The sequence below is a fragment of the Trichechus manatus genome, unplaced genomic scaffold (genome assembly GCF_000243295.1).
Source record: "Trichechus manatus latirostris isolate Lorelei unplaced genomic scaffold, TriManLat1.0 scaffold00048, whole genome shotgun sequence".
NCBI lineage: Eukaryota > Metazoa > Chordata > Mammalia > Sirenia > Trichechidae > Trichechus > Trichechus manatus.
In genome coordinates this window covers 17,152,583-17,165,848 of record NW_004443984.1, presented here as the reverse complement: position 1 = coordinate 17,165,848, position 13,266 = coordinate 17,152,583, and the positions used below count along the sequence as shown (strand labels likewise).

Genomic DNA, 13,266 nt, shown 5'->3' with positions numbered 1-13,266 from the left:
TATTTCTCTAGGATATATTACAAGGAGCAGGATAGCTGGATCATATGGTACTTCTATTTCTAGCTTTTTAAGGAAGTGCCAAATCGATTTCCAAAGTGGTTGTACCATTTTACATTGCCACCAACAGTGTATAAGTGTTCCAGTCTCTCCACAACCTCTCCACAACCTCTCCAGCATTTATTATGTTGTGTTTTTTGGATTAATGCTAGCCTTGTTGGGTGAGATGATATCTCATTGTAGTTTTGATCTGCATTTCTCTAATGGCTAATGATCGTGAGCATTTCTTCATGTGTCTGTTAGCCGCCTGAATATCTTCTTTGGCGAAGTGCCTGTTCATATCCTTTGCCCATTTTTTAATTGGGTTATTTGTCTTTTTGTTGTAAAAATATGGAACGCTTCACAAATTTGCCTGTCATCCTTGTGCAGGGGCCATGCTAATCTTCTCTGTATCGTTCCTATTTTAGTAGATGTGCTGCCAAAGCGAGCACTCGGATAATTCTTTGTTGAGGGCAGCTGTCCTGTGCACTGTAGGGCGTTTAGCAGCATCCCTAGCCTCTACCCACTAGATGCCTGCAGTGACAACCAAAAATGCCTCCAGACATTGCCAAATGTCCCGTGGGGGGCAAAATTGCCCCTGGTTTAGAACCACTGGGCTAGGGAATAGCCCAGCCCTGGGTGGCCCAGTGCCTGAGATTGACACAGGGGTTGCCATGGGTCGGACCTGGTAGGGATCATGTTTTGATTTTATCTCCTGCTTTCGTTGACAAGTAAAGAAGCACCGAGTGGGAGAGGGACTTGCCCAAGGTCACAGAGCAGTTAGTCCCAGTGTTGTCTCTGGACTCCCAGATACTAGAGTATTTCCATGGATATAAACACTGGTTTGGGGAATCGAACTGTTTCTCTTTCCTCCGTGGTGTAAATCTCACCCCTCCCTTTTCTGGCGTTAGTTCAGTGATGCCAACAGCTGTGCCTTTGAGCTCTTCCCTGGTAGCCCAGCCACCACATTCTCTTTCCCAACTCAGGGTTTCGTAATATTCAGCACCATGAAGATGTCCCAGGGGGTGGCCCAGGAGCCTCCCTTTCCCTTCCTTGGGCTTTGCCTTCACTGAGTGTGAGCAGCTTAACTTCTGTTTGCTGTGTGCAGAGCCCAGTGGTATGCTGGTAACCAGCTCTTGAGGAGAAAAAACCCTGATTGGTGGTGCTTGCCAATTTCCGTGGTGTAAACGCTCCCACTACGGCCAAGCTCAGGCTACCAGCAAGACCTCACTGGAGGCGGCTGTGCTGCCACTGAATCTTCATGTACCCTTGTGAGGTATTGTCACCCCCATTTTACCGATGAGGAAACTCAGACTCTGGGAGGTTCAGCTACTCGTATAAGGTTAGACCACTAGGTAAGTGGCATACCCTGGGTTTGAAACCCAGTTGGAATCTGCAGGCTTTGCCTTTACTCACTGCCCTGTTGCCAGGAGAGACATTCAAAGCTGTCCTGAGCTGTTCTAGGGTTGGTTGCCCCACCCTGTAGCTTAGCTGGCTGGCAGTTGGTCCCTGCTAGGAGGCCAGCTGGAGTTAAGGGTGGGGGTGACTCACCCTCAGACGGGTGACCTGTCCCTCCTGCTGCAGAAGTAACTCCCAGGGCATGATGGGACAATGACTTCTCCTTTGTTCAGAAAAGGCCAGTGCATCCACATATGTGAGGTCACCCATAGTCACTCCACAGATACACTCATGCACGGGCTCATATTTAATAACGAGAGCCAACATTTAGGAGGCACTGACTGTATGTCAGGCACTGTGCTGAGCCTGTTGTACGCACTCTTTATCTTCACAGCCACCATGCAGGTAGTATGATTATTGCCCCAGTTTTACAACTCAGGAACCTTGGACTCAGAGACGTTAAGTAACTTCCCCAGGGTCGTACAGCTAGTGAGAAGGGCCCAGGATACAAACCTGGGAGTGCCTCTCTCTGCCCCCCACAGCAGACACACTAACTGCATCACTCACAGACATGGCCACGTGCCCCCATATGTAGACATGCATGTGTGCACACTTCACACTCCCTCACACCTCAGATAGGTGAGCCTCACGGACACACAGACAGACCGAGTGGTAAAACTGGAGGACCCAGGCCCCCGGCTCTGTCAGGCTCTGCCAGAGGTCTCTGCTCCTCCCCTTGGCAGGGCTGGACTGGGAGGGGCTAGCCCGTGAGGGGCCTGGCTGGCTGGGATCCTGTTTGTTACATGAGTCCCCTTCTGGGTCCTCCTTCAGAGCCTGCCTGAACTTTGCAACTTGTGGCTTTCTGGAGGGAGGTGGCTGTGACCTTTGGGGGTTTTTGTTCTGCCAGGCTTGAGCCGCCAACAGAAGGGGTGGGACACAGGTCAGAAAAGCCCCTTCTTGGAGTGACATTTGGATGCTATTCCTCCCCCTGCCTGTCCTTGCTCAGAGCAGGGCTTGGGGTGGGTCCCGGTGACTGAAATAGACCCTCTGGGTAAAGGGTATGGCATGAACTTGAAATGCCCTCCATCCCTCCAAAGCTGGGAGTGGCAGACCCCACTGCCTCCTGGGGAAGCCAGATGATGAGGTAGGAAGCAGGCAGCTCTGGGCTTGGTTGTGCCTCAGCCACCAACCAGCTGTGTGGTGCTGAGCACGGGATCCACCCTCTCTGGGCCTTGGTGGCCTCATGGGAAGGACATGGAAAGGATCCTTCCAGCTTGAAGTCAGAGGTGGTGGGCTGGCTCAGACGTCTGAGAGGCCACAGCAATGGTGGGTGGGGTTGGGGCTGGAGCTGGGTGATTGGCTAGCAAAAGCCAGTGGTCTAGGGTGGAGTCAGGGTATACCCCACTGCCACTCAGTGCACATCTGGTATTGTAGCTTTGGGTGCAGTGGTTAAGCATTCAGCTGCTAACCAGAAGGTCCGCAGTTCAAATCCACCAGCCACTCCTTGAAAACCTTAAGGGGCAGTTCTACTCCATCCTGTAGGGTTGCTACGAGTCAGAATCGACTAGACAACAATGGGTTTTTGGTTTCTGTAAGGAGGCATGGAGTCCTGGTGGCACAGTGGTTAAAGTGCTCGGCTGCTAACCAAAATGTCGGTGGTTCAAATCCACCAGCCACTCTGTGGGAGAAAGATGTGGCAGTCTGCTTCCGTAAAGATTACAGCCTTGGAAACCCTATGGGGCAGTTGTACTCTGTCCTGTAGGGTCACTATGAGTCAAAATCCACTCTAAGGCAGTGGGGTTCAATGAGGTTCTGGAAGGAGGCCAGGGGGTCTCAACATTTCCCTGGGGGGCTAAGGTGCCCCCACAGCAGCAAATGCCAATCCTGTCACCTCTCCCCACAGTGTCAGGCGTGGTGCTGGGTCCCACTGGCCTTTCATTCACCTCAGTTCTCATTCTGCCTCTGGCCCAGCTGGTGAGGATGTGGCCCATGCCACCTCCTTTCTTTCTGGGATCCAGCGAACACTGAGAACCCCAATGCAAGGCCTATGTGCCCATCCAACAGTGTGGACAGACAGCAGCCTCGGTGTGGAGCTTCCAGGTGCTCCCCCGCCTAGGTGTCTGGAAACGGGGACCTTGTCTCAAGCCTCCAGAGTGGAAGCCTCAGACCCAGGACAGCCCTCATGGCTCTTAGTCCAGCTGCATACACCCTGTGTTGACCTGGGGCAGGTAACTCCATCTCTCTGCCTCAGTTTTCACATCTGTAAATCAAGGATAACACTGGACTATTGGAAAGAGAGTGTCTGGAAGGACTTTGGCACACTAGGCATTAGATGACACTCAAATGCCAGCTCATATTTTATTATTATTATTACCTGTGTTTTCTGTCTTAGTCATCTAGTGCTGCTATAACAGAAGTACCACAAGTGGATGGCTTTAACGAAGAGAAATATATTCTCTCACAGTGGTAGGCTAGAAGTCCAAATTCAGGGCATCAGCTCCAGGGGAAGGCTTTCTCCCTCTGTCGGCTCTGGATGAAGGTCCTTCTCATCAGTCTTCCCCTGGTCCACGAGCTTCTCAGGTGCAGGGACCCCGGGTCCAAAGGATGCGCTCTGCTCTTGGTGCTGCTTTCTTGGTGATATTGAGGTTCCCGTGTCTCTCTGCTCACTTGTCTCTGTTATGTCTCAAGAGATTAGCTTAAGACACAAGTAATCTCGTAGAGCTCATCAACACAACTGCTTCTAATCCATCTCATTAACATCGTAGTGATAGGATTTACAACACATAGGGAAGTCACCTCAGATGATAAAATGGTGGACAGTCACACAATACTGGGAATCATGGCCTAGCCAAGTTGACAGATATTTTTGGGAGACACAATTCAATCCATGACATTTTCCTATGAGAAAAAGACATTAGGAGGCATCCCAAAGTAGCCTGGGGATTGGAGTCTGGAAAGGGGATTGGAGACAGCATGTCCAAGGTCCTAAATGAAAGAGCTCCTGCACTGGATTAATTGATTGCACCCAAGGGTCAGCAAACTTTTTCTGTAAAGGGCCAGATAGGAAATATTTCAGTCTTTACGGGCCAGATAAAGGAGCCCTGGCGACGCAATGGTTAAGTGCTCTGCTACTAACTGAAAGGTCAGTGGTTCACGCCCACCAGTGGCTCCGAAAGAGAAAAGATGTGGTGATCTGCTCCTGTAGAGATTACAGCCTAGGAAACCCTATGGGGCAGTCGGAATTGACTCAGTGGCACTCAACAACAGTAACAACAACAACCCAGCGACCACCCAACCCTGCTGTTATAGCATAAAAGCGGCCCTAAAGCCCAACCAGTTGCTGTTGAGTCAATTTTGACTCCTGGCGACCCCGTGTGTATCAAAGTAGAAGTGTCCTCCAGAGAGGTTTCAATGGCTGGTTTTTTGGATCACCAAGCCTTTCTTCTGAAGCGCCTCTGGGTGGACTCTAACCTCTAACCTTTCGGTTAGCAGCCGAGTGCATTAACTGTTTGTACCACCCGGGAACTCCCAAAGCAGCCACAGACAGTACGTAAACAAATGTACACAGCTACGTTCCAGTAAAACCTTATTTTTTGAACCTAAAACTTGAATTTCACACAATTTTCATGTGTCATTAAATATTGTTCTTCTTTTGATGTCTTTTCCCCCAACCACTTAAAAATTGGAAACCATCTTTTGCTCACAGATGGCGGGTCAGATTTGACCTCTGGGCCATAGTTGCTCACCCCTGGTTTAATAAACCTCTGTATGGAGCTTGCTACGCGCCGGACAGTGTTCTAAAGCACTTTACAAATATTTGACCATTTAATCCTCACAACAATCCTATAAGGTAGCTTATTACTCCCCCTTTCTAGAAGAAAAGGAGTCCCTGAGTGGTGCAAACAGTTAATGCGCTCAACTGCTAACTGAAAGATTGGAGGTTCGAGTTCACCCAGAGGTGCTTCTTAAGAAAGGCCTGGTGATCTACTTCCGATAAATCAGCCATTTAAAACGCTGTGGAGCACAGTTCTAGTCTGATACACTTGGGGTTGCCATGAGTTAGAACCCACTCGATGGCAACTGTTTTTATTTATTTTACTGAACTAAAAGTTGGAGGTTTGAGTCCACCCAACAGTGCCTTGGAAGAAAGCCCTGGTGATCATCTTCCAAAAAATCAGCCATTGAAAATCCTGTGGAGCACAGTTGTACTCTGACACACATGGGGTCATCATAAGTCAGAGTTGACTTGACAGCAACTGTTTTTTAGATTAAAAAAAAAACAGAGGCACAGAGAGGTTAAGTAATTTGTCCAAGGTCACAGCTATGAGTGGTAGAGTCAGGATTCCCGTGTGTGGTCTAGCTCCAGAGCCCATGCCCTTGGCTGCTAAATTGCATTGTGTCTCCCTGTGCTGATGGAGTGCCCTTAGGAGAGTCACTTTCCTTCTCTGGGCCTCTGTTTACTTACACCAACTGAGGTGCAAACCCAGGTTCCTCGAGGCTGTTTGGTAAGCAGGGCCACATGGGCTCACACTCCAGTGGAGAAGCCAGTCACTAACCACAGAAACACAGAACCCACAGAGAATCTCACCTTATAAAAAGCAACATGTGTGGAAAGAATGTGCAGGTGTGGGCAGAAGCGCCGTGTAAACTGTGAAGTGCTGACAGCAAGGGGTGCGGATGGTGGTGAGAAAGAGGAGGGAGGAGGAGTGGGCTGCTGGGGCTGACCGCCTCCCTCCTCTCGACCCTCTCTAGCCTCACCTGCCGGCTGATAAGGCCCGGAATGTGCTGGGCCCTGAGCAGCAGCACCTGCTGACCACGGCACCCAGCTCCAGCAGCAGCTCCCTAGAGAGCTCGGCCAGCGCTGCGTTCAGGAGGGTGCCTGCCAAGAACCAGCCAGAGGCGCCAGGCACGGAGAAGGCCAGTGGTGCTGGGGGGGCCCCGGCCAGCTGCGCCAGCTCAGGTGAGAGCGCACCTGCTTTCAGTCCCTCCTCACCCTGCCCCTGTCCTTGTGTTTCTGTCCTGATTTCGCTCTTAGCCACCTCTTCCCGGACCCCTGCTGCAGGGCGAGGTCTGAGCTCTTAGTGGGGCACAACTTGGCCCTGGCTTTGCTCTCCAGCCTCGTCTCCCTACTCCCTGCTCAGCATCCAGCCCCACCGGACTTCCTTCAGTTCTGTGAACCCACCGTGTTCCCCCCACCTTTGCCCACACTAGTCCTTTCATCTGGAGCACCTTTTCTTCTCCTTTGCCTCACCCCTGCACGTGGACAACCCTAACTTGTCTTTCCAGTCCCTAATATCCGGGTGGGGAATTTTCCTGAAACCCTCTCCCCTCTGGCCCTCCTCCCCTCAGCTGGGTTGGCTGCACCTCCAGGCTCACCGAGCCCTTGCTTCCCAGTCACGGGATTGTCACACTGTATAGCCATTGTTGTCTGCTCCTGTCCCCCTCACCAGGCTGTGGCATTCCTCATAAGCTTGGACCATCTCGTTTGTCCCAGCAGTCTGCCTGGCTAATAATACCAACAACAACAATAATAATAACAGCATATACTTCCTGCGTGCTTACGGTACATCAGGCACTATTCTGGGCACCTTACGTACATAAAATTAATCCACACATCAGTGCTAAGAAGTAGCTACTATGAATATCCCATTTTACAGACAAGGAAATTGAGGGCTAGGGAGGCTAAGCAACTTGTTCAAAGGCACACAGCTAGTCAGTGCAAGAGCCAGGGGTCAGAAGATGGATGATTAATAATACTTCCAAGGCTCCCCATGCTGCCGCTGTTGCTGGTTCCTTTAGAGGATTGTGGGGTCCGTGTGGGCTATGGAGAAGTGTAGGACCTGTGCCCTATTTATGCAGGCTGCATTTGTGTCCCAGACCTGGTCTGTGACAGATGACACCTCTAGGCTGGAATCTGCAGTGCCCACACAGGCTTCTGCAGGGGCTCCCTAGGGACCCCGGGGCTTCTTCAGGTTTATTTTGCAGTGCAGAGGCCAAGGCTGCTGATGGGCCCTGCTGCCGGCCTGCGTCTCTCCCTCTCACCTGGCTGCGCCAGCTGGAGGGAAGTCAGGGAATGTTGTGGACTCAGGGTTAGGTGCCATGTGAAGCTGAGCAGGCTCTTCAACCCTGCCGTGCCTCAGTTTTCTCTTCTTGAGAGCAAGGCATGGCGCCTCTTGGTGGGGCTGGTGAGTGATGAGTGACAGTATGTCTGGCTTGGTGCCTTGCTGGGGCAACCAGCTCACTGGGCCACCTCCAGGTAGGGACTGCTGGCTCCAGACACCCCCCAACCACAGCCCCACTGCAGCACACCACACTCTGCTGCTCCCCTGACTTGCTGCTCCCCCTTGCCTCTGCCTGCACTCATGCCATTCCCCTGCCTGCAACATCTTTCCTATCACCTGACTTGAGGCCACCTCCTCCCCTGACTGCCCACATGGGCTCAGGTGCCCCCCTCTGATTTCTTCATCATAGTTATGTCTCATCAGTGTGATGTCAGTGCCTCCCCACACCCTGCCGGAGCCTGAGAACCCATTGAGGGAGGTACTGGGTCAGGGCCTGGAACAGAGCAGGTGACCCGAAATGTTTGTTGACTGAATGAACAAGCTCCACATCTAAACTCTTAGTGTTTGACCAAGGCCTTGAATTTGTCTTGCTGATTCCTTAGCCCTACGTGTTCTGCAGCTGTCGCGGTGTGGCTTCCTTGGCGCCAGTGTCTGCCCATGTCTTCCCCATCCCCTCTACCCTCGGCCCCTCCTGCTGTCTGTTCCTTCTCCCAAGAGTCACCCTCCTGGTCTCTGCATTGTCTCTCTCCTCCCCTCCACTTCTCCTCCCTCGCCCCCTTTCTCCACTGTGTAACCTGTAAACCTCAGGGCTGTGCCCCCAGCCCGCCCCCACACTGTCTCACTCACCATGTGCAAAGGCCATGGGAGACTCTGGGTGACATTTGGGTGCTGGGGAGGCTCAGGGTGGAAATTTCCTCCTGGCCCTGATTTCAGCCCCACCCCCTGCCTGTTTGGGGCTGTTCTGAGCAGAGCAGCTTGCCGGCTCTGGGCCTCCTCCCCAGCTACCCCAAATTTTTGGAGTTGGAGGAACCAAAGGGCCAGCCCTGCCCACGTACCTTGGACACTATGTGCGTTCAGGCACTCAGCAGGTCCCTGGAGCAGTAGTAACTTTCTGAGGGACGATGATGTGTCTAGCCCTGGACATTCATCTCCCCAGTTGACTCCATCATTCAGTCCCTCACCAGCTAGTTAGGAAACACAGGTGCCTGCTGGTGCTGGGCGGGCCACTTATACAGGAGGGGTGGTGGGGGAGACCTGCATCCTGGAGCCCTTCCTGCTAGTTTTCCCACATCCGGCTCCTAGGGAAAGCCAGAAATCCAGGTTGTCAAAACGTAAACTCCTGAATCCTACCTGTTGGTAGCCACACTACCACCAATAAGAACAAAACACACCTGTGGGCTGGATGTTGTTCATTCAGCATGTGTTCCTTTTGTAGGTATGAGGGATACAGCAGAAAACAGTCAAAAAGTCCCCACCCTTCTGGGGCCAGGGTCTGGTGAGGGAGACAGGTGCAAACAAGTGACTGAGGAAATTGATTGTGGGCCTTGGAGATCATAGAACAGGGAGTGACAGTTGGGACAGCAGGTGAGTGTCTTTAGAGAGGGAGATCTCAGTAGGCTTCCTGGAGGAGGTGGCCTTTAGCTGAGGCCTGAGTGAAATGAGAGTGAGCTGTGCGAATGGGAAGAGCTCTCCAGGCTGAGGGAACAGCATGTGCAAAGGCCCCTAGGCTTGGAGGGCTCAAGGAGCTGCATGGAGGGGAGTGTGGCTGGAATGGACCGGCCAGGATCTTGGAGTGGCAGGAGATAGGGGGGTGGGGGGATGAGGCTGGAAAAGGAGGCCCAGACATGCAGGGCCTCAGAGGCTGTGGTGAGGACTGTGGTTTTTCAAGCAGCCCAGGAAGTGATCTACTGAGTTTTGAAGGGCTGGCTCTGCCTGCTGGTGGAGAACAGATGGCAGAGGAGTGGAGTAGAAGCCAGCAAACAGGTGGGAGCGGATGGAGGCTTACATGGGGTGGTAGCAGCAGAGGCAGTGAACTTGAAGTATCTTTTGATGGTAGACAAGGCAGGACATGGGATGTGGGAGGAAGCGGGAGAATCAAGATGGGTGCAAGGCTTTGGGCCTGAGCAGCTGGGCAGATGGTGGCAGTGTGAACTGAAATGGGGAGGAAGAGGTTGGACAGGAGGTGGGAAGTAGAGTCAAGTTAAGTTAGAGGTGCCTGTAAGCCTGCAAACAGAAGTGTGGAGCAGTCTTCAACCCCTGGTTCATTGAGAGTGTGGCTCCATCTCCAGGAGCCACATAGGCACTGGAGGTACAGCAGTGAACATGAGGGACTCATCCCTGTCTGGAGTTGTATAGGATCATTATACCCATTTTACAGCTGAGCAAACTAAGCTCCAAGAAGTTAAGTGACTTGGCCTAGAATATGTAGGTAGGTTAGGCATTCAAACCCAGCACTGTCAAATCACAAAGCTCCATGCCATCCTGACCTCAGTAAGGAGGACAAACTACTAGCCCACCCCACCCCGGAGACAGCAGAGCTGGGCTAGAACCCTGTCCTCTTCCTGGTCCAGTGCCCCCTCTCCCCGAGCTATGAACACATCCCCTGCTCCGAGACCCCTGGACTGACCCCCGCCCCATTCTTGTTCTTAGCAGAGCCTTCCCCTGGCAGCTGTGGGACCCAGGTCAACGTCACCTGCATTGTGAACGTCTGCAGCAGCTCCGACCACGGCTCCCAGTGCCCCTCCCAGGCCAGCTCCATGACAGGGGACATGGACGCCAGCCCCTCAGGCTCCCCGAAGGACGAGCAGGTCCCCTTCTCCAAGGAGGAGTGCCCCTTTCAGTCCCAGCCAGGGTCACCAGAGACACTGCAGCAGAACTCCGAGGAGAAGCCGCTGCCTCTGGGTGTGCAGGATGCCGGGATGAAGCTCTGTTAGCCAGCTGGCAGGGGCCGTGTCACAGCCACAGGTGCTGACCCGTGGCAGGGCAACCCTGCGAAGCGGCTCCTGGTCCCTCCAGGCCTCAACTCCCAGGACTTAGTGGCTCTCTCTGAGCCACTTCCTTCAGTGGTCTCCACAGCTTCCACCTCCCTTTCTCTTGCAGGCAGGGGGATGAGGCAGGGAGGGGTGTGGAGACCCTCTTCTGCCTTGGCGTGGGTCCTTCTAAGAAAGCTGGCTGGACAATGGCAGAGCTGGCCCTGGATTTGCTAGACAGCCCAGGCTGAATCCCTGCCTCTCTCTGAACTGCCCCCAGCTGGACTCCAGAGCCTGGCCTCTAGAGCCCTTGGTGTTTTTTTACCTGACTCCGGCTTCCCAGGAGGCCTGCAGGGGAAGAGGGACTCAGGACAGCCATCCAGCAAGCAAAGACAGAGCTTCAGCCTGCATGTTGAGACTGCGGGACAGTCCCAGTGAGCAGACAGGCTGGGGGTGGCCATCTAGCAGATGGTTCTGTGTGGGTAGGGGGCGGCAGCCCCTGCAGAGGATACAAGTCCCCCACCTTACTCAGGACCCCTGAAAAGTACCTCCTCTAAGTCCACTTCTGCCACAGTGTGAAAATCAGGTGCCCAGAGGCCCCAGGAAGGCAACCTTAATGAGGTTGATGGCAAACCCTTAACCGGAAATCTTCCTATTTTAACGTGGCAATTTTTTAAAATATTAAGCAACATGCAAGCAAACAGAACAACAAAACAAAGCAAAACTCTTGAGGATGCATACAGCCCCTCACCCACAGTTGCATCCTCTGCCTTTGACCTTCACTCCAGTTACTGATGGCTCCAGCCCTCTCCTCTCTCCACACCGTGTCCCTCCCCTTCTCCCTCCCTGTCTGGTGCAAAGCTGCACCTTCTCATATCAGGGAATTTCTGGAACTGCAGATGTCTGAGGCCCCCTGCAGGCATCTTTTCCTCCTACCTCAGCCTGGACCTTTCTCCTTCCCTACTGAGGGGTTCTCCTCTGTCCCCCTGGCCCCTCCCCCCTGTTTCTGGGGTCCCAGACCCCAGGGGAGCTGCAGAGCCATTTTGGTACTGTGCCTACTGTGATTCTGAGTGGATGTGAGATGCTGAGAGCCAACTTGTGTCTATGTGTCTGTATCTGTGTTGTGTGTCTGTGTAGCTCATGTCGTTGGGTTGGATAGCCCGCTTTGAAGCAGCTAAAAGCCAGTAATTTTGCCAAGGGACTTTGTCCCCATTAGGGAGTCAACCATTTCCCCCCAGACTCATGCCCAAAGGCCTTAGAGGGTGGACAGTGTGGACTAGACCAGATTCTAGAAGGAAGGGGTATGAGGACTCTTGAGAGGCTGGCTCCATCCCAAGTACTTGACTCCCTCAGTGATAAATTCCACCGGACTTGAACTTGGCCCCTGAACTGTCCATTATCACAGAGACAAGCAGGACTTCCCATCCTGGAATCAAGATGGCAGACTGCCTGGACTGGCCCTGGTCTCTGCCCGAGTTGGATACTGCATGGTTGTGGAACACGTCTGCCCCCTGGTGGACAGTTCTGGGAGGCCCTCAGGCCTCACTTCCTTGCCCAGGGAATGGATGAATTGGAAGACTTTGGGTGTGGCTTCAATTACCCTGGCTTTTGTCGTTCCCAAGACAATGAGAGTTGCACTGTATGCTGAATAGCATTCCTGCTTATAAATAAACCTTTAGTTTGTTTTACACGTTGAGCCTTGGCTCCCTGGCTGGGTCTGGGCTGGGGTTTGTGGTCCTGCTAGCCTGTCGCCAAGTAGGTGTGTAGGGAGAGAGGGGATTGTGGGTACTGGAGTCTGATGGCCCATGTTGTGGCTGGACAATGAGAGGCACCCCCATGACAGCCGCCTTTGCTGAGAGCGCAGCTGTTCCTTCAGGCCTGTGGACAATAAGATGGCAGCTTTGTGCCAGAATCATCCAGCTGGCCTTGGAGTATGCTCTTGCCATCTGTGTCTCCTCAGCCTCATCTGTGATGGAGGTGGAGGTGCTCACGCAGACCATCTCACTTGAATGTGAGGCTCTACCTACCTGTGAGGCCCATTGATGGGTGCTTAGCTCAGCACAAGGGCTCTGGGAGCAAGGGGTAGGGGATCCCGAGGGTCAGGGAAGAGGGCCAGGGTCAGGGTCTCGAGGTAACCTCTGACCTGTTCCACTTGGGTCAGGCTGCATTCCTTCTGGAGGATTCAGGGAGGAATCTGAAGTAAGAGTGCAATAAATACTTGTTCATTCAGACATTGGAAGGTGTCAGGATATATTATGGTATTTCCCCAGCTTCTAGAGACTGCCTGTATTCATTGTCTCACGGCCCCTTCCTCCATCCTGAAAACCAACCTTGTAGCATCTTCTGTAGTCATATCTCCCTCTGCCTCCCTCTTATAAAGACCCTTGTGATTACATTGGGCCCACCCGGATAACCCACTGTTGTTGAGTTGATTCCAACTCATGGTGTCCCCATGTGTAATCCAGGGTAATCTCCCCATGTCAAGATTCTTAATTTAATCACATCTGCAATCATATCTGTAGTGCTGTTATAACAAATACCATGAGTGGGTGGCTTTAACAAACAAATTTACTTGCTCACAGTTTAGGAGGCCAGAAGTCTGAATTCAGGGCTCTAGACGAAGGCTTTTTCTCTCTGTTGGCTCTGAGGAAGCTTCTTTTCTCTTTTCAGCTTCTGTTTCTTAGTTCCTGGGAGATCTCATGTGGTGTGGCATCTAATTTCTCCCATCTGTGCTTTCTTGCCACTTGCTTAATCTGTTCTTTTACATCTCAAAAGAGATTGATTTAAGACACACGCTGTAC

At 52.5% G+C, this 13,266-nt stretch overlaps 1 protein-coding gene and 1 non-coding gene across 4 annotated transcripts in view; one reads left to right on the top strand and one right to left on the bottom strand.

Moving 5' to 3' along the window:
- Positions 1-13,058, top strand: part of TNFRSF1B (TNF receptor superfamily member 1B) — a 44,816-nt gene extending 31,758 nt beyond the window's left edge. For 2 of the 3 annotated variants that reach the window (XM_023732182.1, XM_023732184.1), the window contains exons 9-10: positions 6,187-6,394; positions 10,146-13,058. In XM_023732182.1, coding sequence (XP_023587950.1) covers positions 6,187-6,394; positions 10,146-10,429 — 492 coding nt within the window. In that variant the 3' untranslated portion in view covers positions 10,430-13,058. The remainder of the gene's footprint in view (positions 1-6,186; positions 6,395-10,145) is intronic. The other variant, XM_023732183.1, reaches the window with a different exon arrangement.
- On the bottom strand, positions 382-488 carry LOC111820729 (U6 spliceosomal RNA). Its single transcript, XR_002824258.1, has one exon. It is a non-coding gene; the product is annotated as a U6 spliceosomal RNA (small nuclear RNA).
- Positions 13,059-13,266: the final 208 nt, after the last annotated feature.